General features: G+C 46.0%; 1 protein-coding gene across 2 annotated transcripts in view; it reads right to left on the bottom strand.

The window, feature by feature from the left end:
• LOC115567321 (sodium bicarbonate cotransporter 3-like) overlaps window positions 1-7,623 on the bottom strand; it is a 31,683-nt gene extending 24,060 nt beyond the window's left edge. For both annotated transcript variants that reach the window (XM_030393768.1, XM_030393766.1), the window contains exons 1-6: window positions 7,583-7,623; window positions 2,837-2,918; window positions 2,092-2,232; window positions 1,865-2,003; window positions 1,065-1,225; window positions 417-605 (exon numbers count right to left, since the gene is read on the bottom strand). In XM_030393768.1, coding sequence (XP_030249628.1) covers window positions 417-605; window positions 1,065-1,225; window positions 1,865-2,003; window positions 2,092-2,232; window positions 2,837-2,918; window positions 7,583-7,591 — 721 coding nt within the window. In that variant the 5' untranslated portion in view covers window positions 7,592-7,623. The remainder of the gene's footprint in view (window positions 1-416; window positions 606-1,064; window positions 1,226-1,864; window positions 2,004-2,091; window positions 2,233-2,836; window positions 2,919-7,582) is intronic.
• Between the last annotated feature and the right edge of the window lie 3,566 nt (window positions 7,624-11,189).

Consider the following 11,189-nt stretch of genomic DNA (forward strand, 5'->3'; position numbering starts at 1 on the left):
GGTACAGGAGGCAATATTCATCTCTTCGTTTGATGTAGATGAAGGTTTCAGCACCTGCAGTTAGTTACACAGCTCATGAAAACCTTTAATAATTTCAATTAAATAGTGCTGTACAGTCGCATTCAGAGCCTCTGAGACCGAATCTGAGACAAACTCAAGGTTCTGGTTGAGTCACTGAACCCGTCTCTCCATCATGTCGCCATCTGACCACTAAACTGTCTGGTTTTACACAGACGCACAGTTTCCTGTCACGATCATTCAAAGGTCATGATTATAGATATATTTAGACATGTATCCTCTTTTTCTGCACCAGGATGAATCTGTGTGATCAATCAGAACCTGGACATTAGAACCAAACCTTCCTGAAGATCTGCACATGAGTGAATATCAGAATGACAAGAGCTCCGCGGTCTCACCGTTGCGTTCCAGTAAATGGGGGTCGGAGTGTTTCTTGCCTATGTCGGCGAAGGATCGAACCAGCGGGATCCGGTTCCTCAGGTTCTTCTCGCTCTGATGGTGGTGACGCCTCAACATGGCCTCCCTCACCTTCTCCCGGCCGTCCTCCTCCAGCTGACCGGACGCCAGCATGCTGTCGATCACCATGTCTGCATGTGAGGAGAGACGTGAGGTGAGCGGACGGACCGGTACCATCGAACACATCAGCAGTCTGCAGCCACACGCCGGATCACCCGGGCTCATCAGTGCTGTGGTGGAACTGAAAACTGTTAACTGGTTCACATGAAACCTGCAGAGAAGGAACTTTTGAGTCACAATCAGAAGATTCACGTCCGCTCAGACCAACATGACGTGTGGAGTTCCTCAAGGCTCGATCTCTGGTCCACTTTCATTTCAGAACAGTCAAATCATATCAACAGTTAAAGAGAATGAGCAGAACACAACAAACACAACAAACACTTTAAATACATATAAGTTCATGTTAAACACTGAAGACTTTGTTGTATTTCCTGTCAATGAGTCATGTTAAAGTATTATAAATCATCCAGGACATGAAGCCCAGTCAGCAGCAGCGACACCGTCTGCTCAGCGTTAGTTAACGTGCTCACCTGCGATCTCTTCGATGGTGCCGGCCCGCATGTCGAGCAGCACGGTGCCGTTCAGGATGCAGGACCGCAGCTCAAACAGACTGTGGAGGGACAGCGTGGCCACGTACGGTTTACTCCAGCGCTCACCTCCGTCCTCTACGTCCTCCTCGAACTTCAGCCACCTGAAGACCACAGAGAGAGATTTACCTCAACATGTGTCCCATATTAATTTGAAAAGATGTTGAAAAGCCTTTCTGAAGCTGAAACCTTCACTGTAGACTTTTAGCTTAGCACTGAGCTCCAACGCATGTTGAGTGGGTTTTACTTTTTGGCTGAACTGTTCCTTTAAATAAACCAGACACTTCAGCCTGACTCACTGCTGCACACACATATATATATTTTGTTTCAGAGTCAGGATCAAGGTTCTCCTCCTCGGCTCAGTTTGACTCTGAAACATCCCGACATGAAAAGATAAAAAGGAAACAAGTCTGTGAAAATCCGGCCCGGCCTCACAGGTGTAAATAAATCCAGTGGATTTGTGAACAAAGAGTCCTGAGGGAAGATCAACATCCTCAGGGCTCAGATCATAAATCCTGAATAAACAAAGCTTTATCCTGTACAGAGAATGAAACCGAGAGCAGAGGTGTGTGAGTCTGAGTCAGCTGACTTATTATAAAGACGCCATCAGACACAGCTGAGAAAAATGATATGTTTTTAAATCCTGAAAGAAAACAAAGACTGGAGGAGAACAGAATGAGAGCGTCTCTGGAGTTTCATCAGGAACAGGATGAATATAAAGCCGGTGCTGACGGCGTCCTCACCTGGCCGTCTCCTTCCACTCCTGGAAGTCTCCGTCTCTGAAGGTGATCTCGTCCAGCTCGGTGAACAGATCGTGGGAGATGTGCTCCTCGTCTCCGTCCTCCGTCCCGAGGATGAACTGGACTCTCTGAGACGGCGTGTCTGCAGTGACAACAAACCCTTCATCAGATTAATGATGTGATATCCACGAGAATGTGTGTGATTACAAACCGTCTGAGTCTGGACCGACCGTATGTGGGTGACTCTCGCCCGTCATCCCGGTCTGAGCGGTCTCGCCGTTTCCTGTGATGTCGGTGTCCGCGGCGATGGTGCCGCCTTCGACTCTGTCGACCCAGCGGAACGTGAACGCCGACGTACACCGCCCTGTGACCTGACGGAGGAAATACAGTCAGCAAACAGGCAACAGGAGCGTCCACCACGTCGGTCTGACGACAACATCATGTGACATTTTGTCCAAAGTGTGACCAGCTGAAGGTTTTAACAAAACGACATCAGCAGACAAACAGAAGTCACTGAACAAAGGTTCATATTCCTGATTCTACTGAGGGCAAAATGAGTTTGGTTTGATAATAACAGACATGAAGTTAGTTCAATAATCTGGACTTTAATGTATTCTACTGTAAACATGTTCAATTATATATTCTACTGTCATTTAACCCTCTGAACTCTGTTAACCTGAAATACAAGGCTGTAAGTCAATAACAACATATAATCATTAAAGTTATAAAACTATTAATAAATAAAGAACTTTCTTCATAACATTTTATATTTTTATCGTCCTGCATATTGTATCACATGAAGCTGTTCAGTGTTGTTAATATCATCATCTGACCCACACACACCTGCATCAATACAGGCTTTGATTCTGTTTGACTGTAAACACACACACAGGCTCACTTGTTACAGTGTGTGTGTGTGTGTTACAGTGTGTGTGTGTGTGTGTGTGTGTGTGTGTGTGTAAACAGCAGACTCACTCTCCAGTTCTTCTTTCTCAAAGTTGGTGTAGAGGGTGGAGCTGGTCTTCCCCTGGTCCAACACCGCCTCCTCATCGTTCCCCTGCAGCAACACACATCATCATCAGCATCATCATCATCATATCTTCATCTTCATGCAACATGGACTTCACACACACACACACACACACACACACACACACACGCAGTTCCACCTGGTAATAAAGACATAAAACAGGAAGTGATCACAGGGTTGGTCGCAGCTCCTTCATTAAAATGTTTATTTCCCTTCACTCTGCAGCTGCTGCACACACTCAGACTATCAGGCTCCGCCCACAGCTGGTGGGACCGCCACGACTCATCACACTGTCACTGCTGATGGGCAACAGGAAGTGCTCTGACAGCTGGACATCAGGACCGAACGACCGAGAGACGACGGGAGGAAAACTTAAATCAAATAAACGTGATCGAGTAGAGATGAGTGTTTTAACCACACACACACACACACACACACCCCACACCCACACACACACCCACACACACACACACACACACACACACACACACACACAGCTGAATGTTGGCGTGTGTCAGACAGGAAGTGCAGCTCCACGCTTGTAACTCTGAACTCACAGTCTGCTGTCTGTTTGTACAGCAGCATGCTGACAGAAAACACACACACACACACACACACACACACACCACCACACACACACACACACAGACACACACACACACACAGACACACACACACACACAGACACACACACACCACACACACACACACACACAGGAGGGCTTAAAGAAACAGCTCCACTTTCAACAGTGTGTTCTTCTCTGCAGGGTCGATCAGCTGGTGGAGCTTCAGGACTGACGCCATGAATCAGAACCGATACCAGATCAATAGTTTAGAGAAGAGACGATAACACTGTTAGCAGCTCAAAGATCAAATCAGTGTCTGTGACAGCAGGAGTATTGTTGTGAAAAGTAAAGATCTGGTGTTAAAATACGACTTTGGTAAAAGTGAAAGTCACTCATTTAAATAGTAATCGAGTAAAAGTATTATAGTAACTGATATCAAATCTACTTAAGCATCAAAAGTACAAGTAAAGATACATATATTACATGTATATTTATACTGTGTACTATAGGTCATCAGCAAACCCACAGGACTCAGCACCGGTCCTGGCCCCAGAACACACCCCCCCTCACAGTCCACCACCAGCCTGGGTTCTGTTCTGTTCTGTTCGGTTCGGTTCGGTTCGGTTCTGTTCGGTTCTGTTCTGTTCTGTTCTGTTCGGTTCTGTTCGGTTCTGTTCGGTTCTGCTCCTCATGGACGGTTTCACCTTCACATTGCTGTCTTTGTTCTGCTGCGGCTCTGTGTTGAGCTTCTCTTCAGAACAGTGTTGTAATCGTGATCGTGGAGACGATGGCTGCGTTCACACTGTTGGGTGAACTGTTCCTTTAACTAACAGGTCCCAACACTTCCTCCTCTGCTGGATATCAGCCGGTCTCATTAGAGCCAGCTCCAGCTCGTCTCTGCCCGGTGACCTCCGTCTCACCCCGACAGGAAGCTCCGCCCACTGCGTTCTGATGATGTCGTCAACGTGTGATGACCGCCGTGTTGTTCATGTACGCTGTGAGTGACGGATCTTTCCGCTTCGTCCAGTTCATATGTAGATTTCACGCTGCGTAGGACACACATTCCTTCCTTCCTGTCATCACAACATCTGTTATCATCCAACAGAAACGCCGCCGCGCTGCCCAACAGGAAGTGGAGGAGTGATCCTCCGCGCATCCGCTCCACTGCTCCTGCAGTATGAAGTGACCCGGGTTCAACAGCACACACGCCTCACTGGATCTCTGAGCTGCTTTTTCTTCTACTTTAATCACATTTTTGTGTGAAAGTCAAATATGTTTGTGCTACTCTGACGGATGCTAACATGCTAACACCAACACACAGCCGTGTCCGGGAACCAATCAGACGACAGGAACAGGTAACGCTGTGGGTGAAGGTGTCGGACACAGACAGACGACATGTGATTATCTGATCGTTGGGATTCGATGACTATAAAAACATATTGAACTTCTCCTGATGTTCAGCCTGTTTCCAGAGCAGCAGCAGACACTGAGCCTCCAGTCAGACATGAAGGAAGTGATGTACAGACACCTGGACGGATCCAAGTGTTACACGAGCCGTCATCATAAAGTTGTTCTGCACACTGACGACATCGTTTAATGTAGAAGTGCAAAGTGAGAGAGTCTCGTTAAAGGAGCGCAGACGATGCTGGATATCTGATGGGAGTAAAAAAAGATTCTGATATCGATCCATCAGCCAAAACTGTCACTTACACAGAACGTATAGATCAGAGTCTGTGTCCGGGTGTGATGAGGAGGAAAGCAGCAGCGTCCAGCATATGTTTAAAGCACACAATCAAATCTGAGGGTCTTAGAAACCAAACATGTTTTGGATTCTCTGTTCTGTAATGACGTCGGTCAGATACACTTCAGAGGCCGGAGAGTCCCACGTGTTCATTCTAATGTATAATAGAGAGGAGTCACATATATTAAGAACATCTGAAGAACTGCACCGGATCGTCCTGAAGGTGAAACACATCGTCCCTGAATCTGATCAGAGACTTCGTCTGACATGTGAGTGAGACGCTGAGTGAAGAAGCAGCAGAGATAACGTGCTGCTGACATTTAGTTTAAAACGGTCTAAAAATAAAATCGGTGATGATTCGGAGTCAAAGATCAGCTTCAGATTACTGTCTTCACATTCAGAAGGAGGAACCGTCAGGAGCCGATCGGCTGCTTCTGTTCACCCTGTTCTCGCTCTTTATGATCTGTACTTGGAAGAGTTTCGAGTCATGTGGCCTGAAAATAATCTAACCACATGTGACTTCCCTGCAGTGGAAGAAGAACTCACATCCTTAAACAATGAAATCATTTCTGAATTATCAGAATAGTCGTTTGTTCTCTGGAGAACTGAACAGTCGACAGTCTGACTTCTTTACATTATGAAGTTTCTTAAAAAGACCAACGAGCGGCTGGCTGATTATAATCATCGTTGATTAATCTGTTGATTATGTTCTTGATAATCAATTTATTGTTTCGGTTTATAAACGTCAGCGTTTCGTCCTCTAATCTCTTGTTTTGTGCACAAAGATCTTCAGTTTGCTGCTAAAGAAACAAGAACACATTCACATTTAAGAACCTGAAGTCAGAAAATATGAACTTTTATTATCGATCAATTATTGTTTCATCTAATAGTGATCAATGTTAATCAGTGAAAGTCTGAAAGTTTGCTGAAAACAGTGTTGATGTAGTGTAAAATGTTCCTGTGACGGATCTCTGGATTATCATCATGTTGCAGGTCAGCAGGAGTCACAGTCTGGACTGTTAAACCCTCAAGATTAAATGATATCTGGGTTTTTCTTTAAGAAATCATGTCTGCATTGTTATATTTTCATCATATTGACCGTGTGTGAAGGTGTACGGAGGTGTGTGAAGGTGTATGGAGGTGTACCGAGGTGTATGGAGGTGTGTGGAGGTGTACGGAGGTGTACGGAGGTTTGTGGAGGTGTACGGAGGTGTACGGAGGTGTACGGAGGGTGTGGAGGTGTGGGAGGTGTACGGAGGTGTACGGAGGTGTGTACGGAGGTGTACGGAGGTGTACGGAGGTTTGTGGAGGTGTACGGAGGTGTACGGAGGTTTGTGGAGGTGTACGGAGGTGTACGGAGGTGTGTACGGAGGGTGTGTGGTGTGTGGAGGTGTGTGGAGGTGTGTGGAGGTGTACGGAGGTGTGCGGAGGTGTGCGGAGGTGTACGGAGGTGTGCGGAGGTGTACGGAGGTGTACGGAGGTGTACGGAGGTTTGTGGAGGTGTACGGAGGTGTACGGAGGTGTGTGGAGGTGTACGGAGGTGTACGGAGTGTGTACGGAGGTGTGTGGAGGTGTGTGGAGGTGTACGGAGGTGTACGGAGGTGTGCGGAGGGTACGGGGTTTAAGGACGTGTGTGTTCAGGTTTGTTGGAGGTGTGGTGGAGGTGGACGGTGAGGTGTACGGTAGTGTTGCGGAGGTGTACGGAGGTTGCGGAGGTGTCGGAGTTTTGTACTTGAGGTTTACGTAGTTTGTACGTGGAGGTGTGTGCATTGTGTGTGCTGTTTGTGGAGTGTAACGGTGTTTACGAGGTGTGAGGAGGTGTGCGTAGGTGTGCGGAGGTGTACGTAGGTGTACGTAGGTGTTACGAGTTGTGTGCAGTTGTGTGAGGGTGGTGGAGGTGTGTGGAGGTGATGTGGAGTTGTGTGAAGGGTGTGTTGCAGGTGTGTTGGAGGTGTGTGAAGGGTTTGTGGAGGCACTCGTGTGCTCAGCTGGTCACTGCCCACTCCAGCTCTCTTCCTGTTTGACGGTCGGATCCCTCAAAATGTGTCTGTGATGAGCGGACAGCATGTCAGTCATGTTCTGTCTGTGTGTCAGCTGTCAATATCAATCACCAGCTTTTCTGATAATCGATCCATTCTTCTTCAAAGGACAAAGAGTCCTAACTTCTCTGCTGTCAGCCTGCTTAATGTTTCCTGTATGAACATGAATGTATCGTCTGGTTTGGGTTCCTCGTCTCTGACAGTACACTGAACGATCTGAACAAAACACTGATCAACAAGACCAAACAACTGAGACTGGGTTAACAAGAGTCAGTTTCAGTGTGAGCGTAACGGCCCGACCACACTCTGATCACATGAGACAAGAAGTGTGTGTTTTATACGTACCAGTGACATCGCTCTGGCCACCCTCTGACTGGCAATATCTCCCCAAAGTCTGTCATAGCTGCTCCGAGCAGCACGCAGTCGCCTCAAGTCAACTCTCCTCAGAGTCCAGAAACAGAAAAACGTCCAGAACAACAAGAGAGAGTGGTGAAACAGCGAGCAGAGCGCTCCAGCAGCTGTGCAGCTCAAACGCAGGTCGACTATCAACAGAACGTGCGGGTCTGCCAGTCGTCCAGGTCCAGCATGCAAATACAGCCAGCAGAGCCTCTGTGATTCGGGTATTTATAGCCCAGCGTGTTGCTTCACTGAGCGTCTGTCAGAGCGAGCAGCGAGCCTGGAAGTCTGCAAACACAGCAGGAAAAAAAGAGCAAGAACAGGAGGCGGGGCGGGGCGACGGGTTCCTGCTCAGAAATGTGGATGAATTAGAACCAGAGCAGGTCCGACTGTGACAGACGCTTCAGATCCTGCTGCACTTTTACACAACGTGAGACAGAAACTCACAAGTCAGGAGCGACAGGCTGCAGCGTGACGCAGACGCCACTGAAGCTGCCTGACGCTCCTCTGCTCCAGATCACTTCCACTGTTTACAGAACCGACTTCATGGTTTTACATCTGTGAACCATAAAAACTGGGAACAGTTTCAATTTCACTGTGAAGCCTCTGGAATGACTGAGGCTGAGGAATTCTAATAAGAAGCAACAACAAGCCACAGCATGAGCCACACACACACACACACACACACACAGACACCCACTCACACACACACCACACAGACACACACACACACAGACACACACAGACACCCACGCACACACACACCCACACAGACACACACCCACACAGACACACACACAGACACAGACACCACACCCACACACACACACACACACACACACCCACACCCCCCCCCCCCCACACACACACACCCACACACACACACACACACCCCCCCCCCCACACCCCACCACACACACACACACACACACACACACTCTGACAACTAACAGACCTCGACTAACAGGAACAGATACAACTTTACATGTCATGTGATCTTCAGACAGAGTTCAGCTGAGAGGACGTCCAGTCAACATCTTCTCTCCTGCAGCGTCTCTTATACATCACCACCTGTATATAACCTATAATCATATATTTACATAACTTTATCACCTTCAACTTCATTTCTAAAGTTTAATGTTCATGTTTCTACAAAAACATTTAAGAGAATCCAAAATGTTACGAGCAAAGACAAACTTGTTTAAAAAACAGTGTTAAATTGTTGCTGATTGGCTACACGTGACTCCTCCTACCACCGCGAGCAAGCTAAGCTAACGACATCAAACTAAATGACTATCCCAGACAGCTGTTCAGCATATTATCTATCATCTGTACTGCAGGAACATTCCTGTGAGCCACGCTGACAGAACCTCCATCCCAGAAACTGCTGGAGACATTGCAGAGGGTGAAGCTAACGTGCTAACATTAGCCAAGATAATATTGCTGCCAACTTAGCAGCTAACGGTAAGAGCAAAGAAGAGAGGACATGTTGAGGGAATCACCTCCAGGTGCCTACACGTTACTGTAGGACGAGTTTAATCTGCAGAATATATATCTATACAAGGTCTTAATAAAACATGTAAAGACGATGTGTGAACTGTGAAGACTGTTATTAGCTGAATCTGCAGCTCCCAGCAGCTTTACAGATCCAAAGTCAGTCAGAATGAGCTTCAATATTAATAATCATAATCAATAAAACAAGATCAGCTTTTATCTACATGGGTCCAAAAACTAAATGAAAACTGAAGCTGCTGGTTCATCCAGTGACTCGTCTTTGTGGCTTTGTGTTCCACCCTGACTGTGAAGTATTAGTATGAGTAAGTATAAAGTATTATATTTAAAGTAAATTATAAGTATTTGAAATTCCCAGCAGCATGGTGGTTAAATCCCAGCTGACAGTTTTCAGGAGGTGAAACCAAAAATCTGTTGTTTACAAACGGAGACTTGATAATCTAACGATGGCCGTCAGCGCTGAAAAGAATCCAATCATGACCTTCAACTCAAATGATTTAGGATATGAAGACTCACAACTGCCTTCTTCATAACGAGCTGCAGCTAAACGTTAATCTGTCTGGACACAACGTCACTGTTCAGCCTCACTCACAGCTCTCAGCGTTCAGCAGCTACAGAGACACATGTTCCCCTCAGGAGGAGGTGGAGACCAAACACTGAGAGAAAAGATCAGAATCAAATAAGTCAAAAGGAAACTTTGAAACAAGGAAGCTCGTCTGAAAACATAAATCAAACTTGTACAACAGTAAGGACACACACACACACACACGCACACACACACACACACACACACTTTAGTGTAACAGGATGAGGTTTAGTTAAAACGTCACTGCAGCAAAAAAGAGGAATCAGTTGGAACTGAGCGGTTCAGAACTTGTAATCTGATCATCTGATAATATGTGCAGAGTTCCGACTTCAGGCAAATAAAGTCAAGAAGAAGAAGAAAAACAAGAAGAAGAAGAAGAAAACAACAACAACAACAGCAGTACTCTGTGGCGCTGACAACAACAACAAGAGTCAAACCTCAGAGTGAGTGAACCCACAGAGGAGGTGAGCAGAGCTGGCTGATGGAGGAAGTGTGTGCTCACAGCTTACTACATACAGCAGTGTGGGAGGTGGTGTGACCTCCTTCTGCATGATGATGAACAATTAAAACAACCACAAACACAACAGTTATAATCAGACTGTCTCGTGCTGGCTGGCATGACAGTAAACATTTGTCCTGACGTTTGAGAATCATTCTGACTCTGAGTCTCTGGGCAGTTCTGAAGCGATGTGAAGCTGTGACCTGTGGACCGGAACATCTCAGGTGACTTCAGGTTGTTCAGCTTCAGGTGGTCGATGGTCACATTCAGACTTCGGCCCGACTGACGCTATTTTTAGAGTGATTCCAACACTGATATTCTTACATACACATAAAAAAGATGCACAACCAGGGTCAGTGTTACAGCCTTCTCAGGGACGATGCTGATGATAAGAGCTGACAACAGATAATATTAAATACATATTCATTTACAGTGAAAATGAAGCGGTGTCAAAGTATCAAACAACAAGTGATGGAATAAATCAAAGTACAGTTTCAGCTATTTTACTTCGGTTTTTCTATTTCTGCTACTTTTATTTTCTCTCCAATAAATGTAATTACTAGTTACTTTGCAGATTAAGATTAATCGTGTTTAGAGGCTTTTAATTGTGATGTGGAACCAATCAGACGGTGGGCTGGTGGTGGGAAGCTGCATCAGAACCACAGCAGCACAGTTATTTATTTCTTTTCTGCTTTATATTCCATTAAAAAATAATAAATATTGGCACACACTGGACAACATGTCTGCTACACTTCTAATTCTGTTTGAATAGTTTTATCAAAAAAAACCAAAACATAAATAAATGAAACTCTGGTATTATAAGAACTGAATGTAAGTGATGTAACTGAAATAACACACACACACCACACACACACACACACACAAACACAACACACACACACACCCACACACACACAACACACACACACACCACACACACCACACACTCTAACATCAGC

The sequence above is a fragment of the Sparus aurata genome, chromosome 17 (assembly GCF_900880675.1).
Source record: "Sparus aurata chromosome 17, fSpaAur1.1, whole genome shotgun sequence".
In the NCBI taxonomy this organism is placed as follows: Eukaryota; Metazoa; Chordata; class Actinopteri; order Spariformes; family Sparidae; genus Sparus; species Sparus aurata.